Genomic DNA, 12,776 nt, shown 5'->3' on the forward strand with positions numbered 1-12,776 from the left:
AATGGGGAGACAAAATGGACCTCGCAGAACCTTATAAAGTCAGTCCCACAGAAGTAGCAAGGGCTTCTTGACATTTGCTCTGATGCCTATATCTAAGGGGTAGGAACAGAACAATTGCAACACACGGCCTCCAACCCATGCTGGATACATGATTACCTTGGTCGGCTGTAAGATCACAGAGAGAACCAGGAGAATTAGCAGATTTACTGCCAGTGTGAGCAAGGCTGCTCCAAACCAACTTGAAAGCCATACTGAGAAAGATAGGTTTGATCATTCAGGGATGCCTGTCAGTGGCCCATCTTATGCACTTGAACTAACTTACCCAAGGATGGTAAATTAGTGGCCTTGATATTATCCCTCCCTGCATGTAGAAAATGTGATCTGACCCCTATGTGCAGCACAGCTTACATGTGTAGGCCTCACTCTTGTGATGCAAGCACAGTTCTTCACGGTAGATGGATTGTGTAAGGGGTTGCTATGGCTATAGCATAAACTCTGGTTCACTTCATAAGCTGTAGGCATGAATCTTGACATTGTTCAGGACACATTTATATGCCACTTTTTGGAGCCTTGTACAAAGTGGGCTTTAGGATTACAGAAATGAGACTCTGGGTGACTGTGAACTAAGGTTCTTGGCTAAATGTGAAGCTGTCTTAACGATTTTGTATTGGAATTAGAAATAAAGAATTAGAAATTAGTCACTGTGACAACAGCTCTTTCAACATGCAAGCTGAACTACCAGCGAGGCACCTACCTGATTGCAACACTATCTGACCATTGTGTTATATCTGGAGATTGTGTTCGGAATTTGACCTTTACAAAAATGGCAGCCACCTCTTCTGGTTCCCATTCTGTTGCTTTTTTGTGAGTTCCTTATAAGCTTCTGACTTGAGAAACCGGGGGAAAGAATCCTTAGCCATAAGACTGTAGATTAAACTCTGAGCATCATCAAAACACTGGAGAGTCGGTTCAGAAATAGTCTGGGTGATGTGGTCTCTGGTATTGAAGTCGATGTTTATCTGCAGGGAATAGAGTGGCATAAATTGTTTGTTTTTCTGGAGATCAGAAATGTTGTAAGGGAGCCAGAAACAAACACTATTTGAATTGCTTCCCAAAATACAGTGTTTGATGCAAAGCAGCAGGAAGGTCATGTTTTCATTATCTTGAATACTGAACACTAATTTTAATTTGGTTTCCTACACTGAAAGCAGTGCTGCCATTTATTGTTTAATAATTTAAAAAAGTGCTTCAGATTTTCTAGGTGCATAATGAGAAATAACATCATCAGACTTTTCACAGTGCAAAAAAGCAAACCTCTCTTTTATTTATGAATAGGTTTTCAGTGCATATACCCCCCAGGCACCACATTTTTTTTTTAACACTATCTCTTTATTCTGGCTACATTCCACAAAATGGCAGCTATCCTCTTTGCCTAAGAAAATTCTATTGTTCAACGGAACTCTCATCAGCCTCTGCCTCTCTATGGTCAGTGGTAATAAGAGTTGTAATATGACAACATCTGGAGGGCTGCACGTTGCTCCACTCTTGATCTAAGGCCTCCTATTTACTGAAGGCCCTTATGAATACTTTAAACTTAAAAAATAAAACAATACTAATGTTACCTTTGCAACACAGGAGGTATGATTCTTCCAGTAGCACTTGGGTAATATGAGTAGTCCTTGGCCATTGTCATGGAATGACTGGATGCCAATGAGTGGTGGGAGGCACCAGCTGAGGAACACCCAATGGAGCCAGGGGATTGGTGGTGGGGCAACAATGTGTGTTTGGAGGGAGAAGAAGGAGCAGACTGGGAGGAGGAGGTGTCAGAAGCTGAAGAGGTAACAGGGCTTAGTGAGGAGGAAGAGTCTGTGGCAGAGAGCAGCTCAGGATCAGAGGCAAAAGCAGAGGCTGGATAGGAGGGGCGACAAGAAGCAGAGACGGAGCAGGCTGCTGATGAAGCCAAGGGGTCTCCTCCTCCTGCTGTGACCAGTTCCCCCTGCCGCTCTGGTGTCCCAGAACCAGAAGAGGTATGAAGAGGGTGGAGCAAAGACAGACAAGGTGGCATAGTCTCAGGTTGCAATGGAAAGACCCAAGGGAGAAGTAGACTTAGGGAACTGTGGGAAGGTGGGGACCTTCAGTCCCCACAGCTGACTCATAGGGGTAAGATCTACTTGACAAGTTGCTGTGCTTGCTAGACCTGGCCTCCTGAGCCGACTATGTTTCCTTGAGTAAAAAGTTAACTTCCCTGACACCATGTGATTTATTGCCAACTTGTTCCTGACTCCTGGCAGCCATGCCTATGCTGAAGCTCCTCTTGCACCTCATTGCCCCAGTTTCTGACCCGAGGGAGAATAACCTCATCATGTGTTCCTCTCACATGACCTGGAGATTGTTCCATTACCTGAGCAGCCTACAAAGGAGATACACTGCAGTGACATTTATGCAATGAAAGGATGTGTATAAAAGTGGTGTTACAGCATCAGTTATTGAAGAAGGTGTTTCTTGCTTCAGATTAAACACAAATCTTTCTTATGCTAACCAGCTGTGCATAAGCACGATAAAATTCAACTAGAAAGCACCACGTTCCATGTGTATTTTTCTATATGCTCACAAAAGCACCTCTCTCTCTCTCTCTCTCTCTCTCTCTCTCTCACACACACACACACACACACACACACTGTGGTAACACTTTATTCCAGTGACTCCAGTTTTCTCTTTGCTGCCCTGGTGGCTGTCAGTGTGCTCATATAAATATTAGAATTGCTTTGCTGGACCCTGCAAAATTCATGAATTCAGTCCTGTTCATTAACTTCAAAATATGTTCTCTGAGCAGGGCTGGCATTGGTTACCCTCCTGCGTCTCTCAGTGGCTTCCCAGATACCGTATTTTTCGCCCTATAGGACGCACTTTCCCCCCTCCAAAAATGAAGGGGAAATGTGTGTGTGTCCTATGGGGCGAATGCAAGCTTTCGCTGAAGCCTGGAGAGCAAGAGGGGTCGGTGTGCTAGCGGAGAGCTTGCCTGCACCCAGAAGCTTGGGGCGCGCTGAGCTGATCATGGCCCAGGCTTCTGGCTTCGCGCAGCTCTCCTACGGCTTGCGGATAGCAGCCTGTTCTGGGGGCTGTGGGCGGGGGAAGCTTGGGCTTCCCCCGCCCCAGCCCCGCACCTGGGGGGGAAAATTTTTTTTCTTTATCCCCCCCCAAAAAAACCCAAGGTGCGTCCTATGGGCCGGTGTGTCCTATGGGGCGAAAAATATGGTATTTCTTGCTTTTGAGCTTCTGAACAAATCTTGGAATTTTATGTTGGACCTAGTATTCTGGATTAGATCAACCTTTGATCTGATCTAGCAAAGCGATTCTAAGTCAGAAGTAGATAATAGTTCATCCTTTTGAATTAACTTCTTTTTTCTTTTTTTTCTTTTTTAAAGAGTGCCTTGATCTTGTACTCACTTGTCCTATCCTCCCATTGTATCCTCTTTACTAAAGTTAGGCCTGCAGCTCAATCTCTCGGGTGTATTAAGAAGTATTTAAAAGGAACCCCCCAAATTATCTTCTCCAAAGCTAAGACGACGTCAGTAGCTAAGGTCACTGTCTCTATCAAAAGCAGATGCATCAGTGTAAAAGCGAGGGAACACATATCACAGGAGTAATTAACCAGCCAATTAGTTTAAAAAATGTTTTTGTGTGTAATGATCAAATGGCATGGTGCGACAGGAGGATCCTAAAGGACATGTTTTAGCTTTCATCACATCAAAAGGACTCCGCTTAGAGAAATCAACCATTAACACTTGCCAGCACTGACGAGTGTACTTGGGCATTTTCTGAGTCACAAAAGTTCGCTATTGCAGTGTTTTAAAGGCACACTCAACTTGAAGTGGGATGGAACAGATCTTCCTAGATTAGGATAGGCAGATGGAAGGCTGGAGCCTAATTCTGGCTCCTGGTCCCCAGAGGAAACCCTCAGCCCAGTGATTGCACACTTGGCGGTGCTGTTAGTGCAAAGCTTTGGGGCACAAATTCAGGGGCCCATTCGGCAGAATGAACACGAGCCCCTCAGAAATGCAGGAGGTGAAGAAAGTGAAGAAATATACCGTACATTGGCATCTAAAGAGGCAAGCAAGATTGGGACATTGAGAGTCTAACATTTTCAAACTATACCATGGGAGGTGGGCAAATATGCCCCCTTTATTTCCAAAGTGTAGCAAGTCCGTTGCAATTCCTCACAGTGGAAGAGCAATGAATAGGTAGGGCCAGGAACCCCTAGTTCCTATGTATTGCAGCACTAGCTAGAATTGGTTGGGCCCCTCCGTCCAACAGTATCCTGATGCATATGAAGGCCTTTTGAATATACCCACCCACAAACCAATAAAGAAACCTACATTTGAATCCTGCCATTGACACCAGTCTTTCAGAGTTCATGTAAATGGGTTACCTCTTTGGGGGCGTCAGTTTGGATAAACTCTGAATAAATCTTTTTGGCTTTCGAGGCAATTTTAGCTGCTGACTTTGTTTTCTTGAAGTCTTCACAGGCCAGCCAGAATTCAATGTTTTCCTCACTGAATTCTGACTTCAGGAAAGTCCTGAATGCATCCAAGCCATCTACAGAAATAAGAAAACACAACTGTGGAACAAGCAGTCGGGTGGGAAGAAACCCGGTCATGGAAACCCCACTGAAGTCAATGGAAATCGTTCTACTGGCTTTTGGTTGAGTAGTTTCATGCATTCCTAGACCCTCCTTTAGGACAGTTTGGTTTGAGGAGATTTGGGTCTTAAAACCTGATGATGTAAGCAGGATGCCTAGATCAGAACATGCTACAATTTGGCTGCTGGATTCTTATTTGTCATGGTCGGTGATAAAGAACAATAAATTAGTGGTCTTTTGGACATTTATCCTGAAGGGATTTTTTCAGATGTCCATGAAGCAAGACAATCTCCAGCCTCTCAGTTAGTTAGTTAGTTAGTTAGTTAGTTAGTTATAGCTGAACAAACCCCAAGTACCCAAATGATATGTGTTATCTAGAACCATTTCAATCAGGCTGCACACACACTAACCTCTTTATAGAAAAAACAACAACCATATTTTTCTTCACCTGCAATTGTTCAAGATTGTTCTCAACACATTGCTTTCAATCTACAGTGACTCTACAGTGATTCTCGATCTTGCATTTGTTAGGAGAGGAGTGAATACATATTTTTGGGGAAAAATATGTACATCTTTGAACTCCTCACCCCCCTAACTAGATTTGTCCATGCCTGTTCCTCTGTGCCCATGCCACAAATGAATGAAGAAAGAAGCGATGTTGCTATAGCCACAACATCACTGGGCAGTTGCAGATACACCTCATTAATGGGACTGCCTACATCTGTTCTAATGTGTTTTCTGGTAGACAGACTGCAGGGTAATGCTATCTGCAAAGACTTGCAAATCCATCTGCAATGACTTTTATTTTGGGAATGAAACCTGTTTCTCAAGAGGCACCAGGGGCGGACTTTGTTCTTTCAAATTTCAGCAAGGGCAACAATTGGTGCCCCCTGTCTCTCGCATTCCTTTCTGTGTATGCAGGGCCCCCCTCGAAACGTCACCCAGTGCAGGAGAATAAGTCATGCTGCCCTAAATCTGCCTCTGGGGGCACTTTTCAGTGGCAAAAAGCTTGCCCTATTGTTATCAGTGTATCAAGTTATAAACAGTTGTTTGGTCATGAAATTTGCCCAGACAATGGGGAAATTCTGCTGGTCCACCTGTTCCTCTTTAATGAAATGTTTATGGATCAGTTTCCTCAGCCTGTAAGGTAAAGCTAAGGTAAATGAGTCCTGGAAAGTTTACTCCAGTCAAAGGTGACAGTGCGACAGTGGGGTGCGGTGCTCATCTCGCTTCAGGCCAAGGGAGCTGGCGTTTGTCCACAGACAGCTTTACGGGTCATGTGGCCAGCATGCCTAAACTGCTTCTGGTGCAACTGAACACAGTGATGGAAGCCAGAGCACATGGAAACTCCATTTATCTTCCCGACGCAGTGGTGCCTATTTATCTGCCTGCACTGGTGTGCTTTTGAACTGCTAGATTGGCAGGAGCTGGGACAGAGCAATGGGAGCTCACCACCATCTTGCAGATTTGAACCGGCAACCTTCTGATTGGCAAGCCCAAGAGGCTCAGTGGTTTGGACCACAGTGCCACCCGCATCCTTGCCTTACCCTGCATAGGAATATAGGAGCTGGACATGTTGGAGGAACAGTAAGGTAAATATAAGTTGAACCATGATATCACTACTTTCATTCAGATGCATCTTACCTTTATTAGCCAGAAGCGTATCCACAGAATCCATCCATGCCATTGTTTCCCTAGGGGCTGACCTGTGAAAACAACATCTACCCTTGAAAATAGCATTGTGATCTTTTGCCTATGTAATCTGTGGATAGTCTCTATGCAGTATGCATCCTGATTCACAGCTATTGTGTTGGCCCAGCAATATAAGTAAGGTTAGCTTTCAATATTGAACTACATATATTGAACAGCAAAATCACCTTCCTGTGCAGATAGCCACATGAGATGGAGGGTGTAATTTAATATGGGTCCCTAGATTGTTAATCGGGAAGAGAGGAGTAATAAAGCATGCAATTGGGTGAACAATAAGAAAGTCACAGGAGAGGTATCACTGATTTTTCTCCCAGTAGAGACTCTTCAGAAACCTACTTGTCATTGAATGGGCCAGCTATTAATTTCTACAATCATTTTGCTAGTGATGACTAGAGCTATCAGAAAGGTTATCACGCTAACACTGGGTTGATAAATGGGCTATTTCTCAATTTCGTACTGTTTTTAAAAATGGTTTGCTTCACAGTTTTGGTTCCCAACAAGATTTTGATTAAGCATTTGTTAAAAGCAGTAATAGGATTCCGTCCTCTCTCTCCCCCTTCCCCCGGTTTAGTTTCCTGCTTGTGTCAGGAAAAGCTGTCTTCCCCCATCTGTGAGAGAGCACAAAGAATCCAATTAGCTCAATATATTCTCTGCTCGGGTCATATTTATCTAAATCTAAGAACTTGTCAGGGCAGAATAAGATCTTTTCCAAACTAGTTAATAATTTTAAGTGCTTTTTGCTTCCAAAGAAGCATCCCCCTTGGGCTTTGATGTATGTACCACCAGAGCAAAAGCATAGACTCTCTTTCTCTCTCCCTCTCTCCCTGAGAATCTGAGGAGTTATCCATAATCTCACTGACAACCCCAACACATTCATTGCATAAGTCTTTGACTATGCAGTGTGTTGAAGGAAGAGCTGTTAATCTATTTCAGTGCCTTCTACAATAGTTCGGCCATCTATTTTTAAGTAGGCAGCTCCGTAGAGAACAGTGTTTATTAATCATGGGCCCCAAAGCTTCCAGGAAGAGAGATGGCAGATCAAGGAGCTAAGGGAATCTCACTGTTCTGTTAGAACCAAGGGATGTGCTTCAGGTATGACGTTCTTACATGAAGATAATCTCTGTGTAGGGTACCATGGGGACTGTGCTGCATCTTCCATCAACAGTGACTCCAAAAAAAGTTATACATCACTTGGATAGACAGGCAAACTAATGCCAGTGTACTGGAAGAAGCAAAGGTCACCAGTGTCGAAGCAATGATTGTTGAACATCAACTTTGTTGAACTGGTCATGATGTGCAGATGCCTGATTATCGTCTTCCAAAGCAACTACTCTATTTCAAACTTAAAAGTGGAAAGCGTAATGCTTGTGGTCAACAAAAGAGGTTTAAAGATTCTCTCAAGGCAAATCTTTAAAAATGTAGTGTAAACACCAACAACTGGGAAACACTGGCCTGAGAGCGCTCCAATTGGAGAACAGCCTTTACCAAAGGTGTCATGGGCTTTGAAGATGCTCAAACTCAGTACGGAAGGGAGAAACATGCTAAGAGGAAGGCACGATTGGCAAACCCTCACCGTGATCAACTCCCATCCGGAAACCTATGTCCCCACTGTGGAAGGGCGCGTGGATCCAGAATTGGCCTCCACAGTCACTTACGGACTCACTGTTAAAACCGTGTTTATGGGTGGTTGTCACCAATGGAAGCTAAGGCTCAGAAAAGACTCAATATGGAGGCCAATTGGCCAAAATATTGGGAAATAATAGAAAAAGATGGAGACACATGGAGACTGCAGAGTTTTGAGAAATTAAAGGATAAAGTGCGAGATTGGTTACATTATGCTCAGATCAGAGAGGCCTTTAATATGGATAAAAAAACAGGCTTCCAGGTGGAAAAATCGAAACTAGAAACAGAACTGTTAGAACCAAAAATTAAGGTACTTTCAAAAATGTATAACTTGTTGTTAAAATGGAACACTCAGGATGAAACGGTTAAATCAGCTATGATAAAATGGGTGCAAGACATTGGCTACAATATTATGTTTGCTGACTGGGAACGGTTATGGACCACCGGTGTGAAATTCACGGCATGTAATGCCTTGAAAGAAAATATTATGAAAATGATATATAGGTGGTACATGACCCCAGTCAAGCTTGCAAAAATATACCATTTGCCAGACAATAAGTGTTGGAAATGTAAAGAAACTGAAGGAACATTCTTTCACCTTTGGTGGACGTGCCCAAGGGTTAAGGCTTTCTGGGAAATGATCTATAATGAGCTAAAAAAGGTATTCAAATATACCTTCCTTAAGAAACCAGAGGCCTTCCTTTTGGGCATTGTCGGCCAAATGGTGCCAAAGAAGGACCGAACTTTTTTTATGTATGCGACAACAGCAGCAAGAATACTCATCGCAAAGTACTGGAAGACTCAAGATTTGCCCACTCTGGAAGAATGGCAGATGCAACTGATAGACTACATGGAACTGGCAGAAATGACTGGCAGAATCCGAGACCTAGGAGAAGAGATAGTGGAAGAGGACTGGAAGAAATTCAAGGTTTATTTGCAAAAGCATTGTAAACTGTATGAATGTTAGAATGATGCAGGATATAAAGATAAGGTGGCATTAGTGACAAATTTGAGAGGAGTATGTAAAAATTGGTTTATAAGAACAAAGGTGAAATTCGAATAATATTATGTTAAGCTCAAATAACTGATAAGAAAAGGGAAAAACTAGAGATGTAATAGCTGAAATGTATAACATAAATTAAGATTTGAAAGAAGGTGAAGTATTGCTGAATAAGATTTTATAAACAGGAACACAGAAAAGGGAGATGTGAGGGAGTCATGAAAGAGGGTTATGGAAATAATATTTAAGAAATTGAATCATTTTCTTTTTTATGTCTTTTTATGTCTTTTTTGCTTGTTTTTTCTGTATGCTTTGTATGTTTTTCTTGCCTTTATTTGGTTTATGGTGTTTTTCTTTTTTATGGATTGTGAATGGGAAGCTTGTTGTGTTGTTTAAATTGTTTAAAATCTCTTAATAAATATTCTTTAAAAAAATAAAAATAAAACCGTGTTTATGGAAGACAATCTTACTCGGCTACGAGTGATTGCCAAAGAAGAAGCTCGTTCCATGTTTTGGAAGGCATGGGGAATATACTTTCATTGGGCCCTGCTCCCTGAATGTGCTCACCACCTTCCTCATGCCATTATTGCTGCTGCCTATTTGCTTGTTTCTCCCTCTAGGCCCCATCCAGGGCACCTCCTAGAGTCAGGAGTGAGGAATATTTGTCCTTCCAGACATTGCTGAACTGCAGCTTCCTGTTATTTGTGGTCATTAGCCATGCTTGCTGAGGCTGATCAGAATTGTTTTTCAGCAACATCGGGGGGGGGGGGTCAAAGGTTATCCACACCTGTCCTGAAAATGGAAGACAAAGCATGCAGAGGCTACTGCTTCTTTTCCTTGCTCCTCTTGCTGCTTGGTTGCTTGAAGGGGGAACGAGGACATGGAACAACAGCAAGGAGGAGTTGGAGCAAGGCCAGAAAACTCCAGGGGTTAGTAGTAGGACCTCTACTAGCGCATAAGACTTGGAAGCTGCCCTAGGATGATGAGATTGGCAGTATGTAGGAAACAACAAACCTCTACACCAAATCTACCTCCCATGCTGCCAACACAGAAGCAAGTGGAATGTGGCAGTTCTGACCATGAACCTTACCAGAAGTGGACTGAGAGAACCTTCTACTCAAGGTGCTCCTTTAGCCGGCTGACTTCATTTTGGTTTTTTAAAATATTTGCATGCCACTTTCCCAACAGCAATGTTTGAGATCAAAGGACCTTACAACAATGGCAAAACATCACCAAAAAACCAAAAACCAGACTTCCACCAATGTCAAGATAATGCAGACACCCAAGAAAGGGTGGACCACCCTGTGGAATAATTGACATCAAGTGTCATCAGGTGCAAGTGTCTTCTCAGGAGGCTCAGAATGGATAAAGGTAAAGGGACCCCTGACCATTATGTCCAGTTGCGGACGACTCTGGGGTTGTAGCGCTCATCTTGCTTTACTGGCCGATGGAGCCTATGCTTGTCCACAGACAGTTTTTCCAGGTCATGTGGCCAGCATGACTAAGCTGCTTCAGGGTGTTCTAAAGGGCTGGCTTCAAGGACCAGTGACACTGAATAGCTGGTATACAGGGACATTTTGGAGCAGGGAGATCTCTGAAATCTCTTCTTATGCAGAAAGTATGCCTTCCCTTGCCCTCTGTGCTCATGTGGACAGGCTGTCTCTCATTTCATGAGGCGGAAGGAAGGAAGAGAGGGTGAGCTTCTGTCCTGCAGGAGATCTGACAGGACAGGACATTTTTCCTCTTACCCCTGTGCCTTTTCTCCTAAAGTGCCAAAAACAAGCACAAGAGATGGACTGAGCTGATTGTAGTCCATTGTGCCCCAGAATTTTCTGCATCTAAAATTGGCTGTTGGCTCGCCTTGATGGAGAGATGGAGCAATATGTTTCATTAACATATCCAGTTATATTGAACACATTTACAAAAAAAAGAGAGACCCTGTGCATTGATACATGTAGGTGTATCTAGTGGAGTACACTACTAAGGTAAAAGGTAAAGGCAAAGTACCCCTGGACAGTTAAGTCCAGACAAAGGCGATTATGGGGCTGCCGTGCTCATCTAACTTTCAGGCCAAGGGAGCTGATGTTTGTCCACAGACAGCTTTCCGGGACATGTGGCCAGCATGACCAAACTGCTTCTGGCACAACGGAACACCGTGACGGAAACCAGAGTGCACGGAAATGCCATTTACCTTCCTGCCACAGCAATGCCTATTTATCTACTTGCACTGGCATGCTTTCGAACTCCTAGGTTGGCAGGGGCTGGGACAGAGCAATGAGAGCTCACCCCATCTTGGGGATTTGAACAGCCAACCTTTTGATCGGCAAACCCAAGAGGCTCAGTGGTTTAGACCACAGTGCCACCCTTATTTCATCACATATTTGTAGGAGCACCCACAGCTTGCCTGTGATATCCAAACTTCCTGACATGAACTGGGCTTCCCCCACACTTCTGGCATAGTGGAAGACAAGGAAGACAAGGAATAGACAAGGAAGGCCCTGTCTGTTGGGGTGCTGGTGGAATGGTAAGGTTCATGGAAATCCCCAGGTCCCTTTGCATGTCAAGTGAAGTGCTGCTTCTAGTACAGTGAATTAATATGACAAAAGGGGGGAGAAGCGGACATTTTACTTAAGATTAAAATTAACGTGCAAAACCTATGATGCAGACAAGCCCAATAAAAGTTAGGGCTTAAAGTGAATATCCATGTTGCATAATTAATGGTCGTCAGAGTGAGAGTAAAGGAGAAATGAACGGATGATTTGCTATGGAAGTGAGTCTTTTAGATGCTATATGGGAGCACACGTCCTTTCAAAAAACAATGGAAGGAAAAGACAATGACAACTGTATTTGAGAAGGGGTTTCCCCCAGTTTCTCTTCATGGTGGAGAAAATCAGATGGGCAAATAATGAGGGAAGAAAGAAGGCCGGTATTGACATTTGATGTTTTGGCAATTAAGAAGTTTTTGAAAGGATGAGCACTAATTGAGGAAGTGTGGTGTGGTCATCTATGATTTCATCCTAAGTACATAAGAAATGCCCTCTGAGTCAGGCCAAAGGGTCATCTAGGATCTGAGGGCAACAGCTCAAAGTGTTGGTCTTAATTGGTCCTATCAAAATAAAGTCACTATTCTACTGTTCATTGGCCGTCCAATGAGAGTTTGGCCCATTTATAATCAACTTCGCCATTTTATTTTCTCGTAGTTTGTTTTAGTTGGGTTCCAGTTGGCCCAGTCAGATTGTGAAAGTGTACTGTGGAAGAGGGTGTTTCTGAAAGGAGAATGAACAACATCCCCCTTGATAAGAGAGCAAATGAAGTGTGACATGGCAGAGGCTCGGGAGAAAACATTTTACATGTTTAAAACACATTTGGGTGCAGTGATACCCCCTCCCCCAAAGTTGATAATTATGCAACTTTTGAATTTCATATGTTGCCTTTTTTTGGTTAAACCCCATGAAAGTCATAAACAAGAAACTCACTTCACTGGCATGGTTTGTTCCACTGTTTGTCACAGTTAACACTTGGTTTTTCTTTCTGGTTGATTTTCAAACTGTGGGTAATAGGACAGCAGAACCATTACATTTTACACACCCATAAATAAATCATAGTTTTCAGATTGACGTTCTCTATTTATCTGCTTTAGTATAATTTCCCAAAACACACTTATTATTCTCCCAGTGATTGCTGTAAAATAAAGAAGAGAATAATAATAATAATAATAATAATAATAATAATAATAATAATAATAATAATACATACCACCCTTCAACCAAAGATCACAGGGCATTTTATAACATAAAAACATAA

The 12,776-nt window shown here is 42.9% G+C and overlaps 1 protein-coding gene across 1 annotated transcript; it reads right to left on the reverse strand.

The window, feature by feature from the left end:
• Positions 1-815: 815 nt before the first annotated feature.
• On the reverse strand, positions 816-12,463 carry RGS21 (regulator of G protein signaling 21; the record flags this gene model as incomplete). The annotated part of the gene is made up of 4 exons (XM_081194545.1): positions 12,449-12,463; positions 6,284-6,360; positions 4,430-4,596; positions 816-1,019 (listed from the first exon to the last, which is right to left on the reverse strand). Exons 1-4 carry the CDS (start codon positions 12,457-12,459, stop codon positions 816-818), a joined length of 459 nt encoding a protein of 152 aa, XP_081050671.1. The 5' UTR covers positions 12,460-12,463.
• Positions 12,464-12,776: the final 313 nt, after the last annotated feature.

Source organism: Podarcis bocagei (assembly GCF_964188305.1).
Source record: "Podarcis bocagei genome assembly, chromosome: 5".
Taxonomy (NCBI): domain Eukaryota; kingdom Metazoa; phylum Chordata; class Lepidosauria; order Squamata; family Lacertidae; genus Podarcis; species Podarcis bocagei.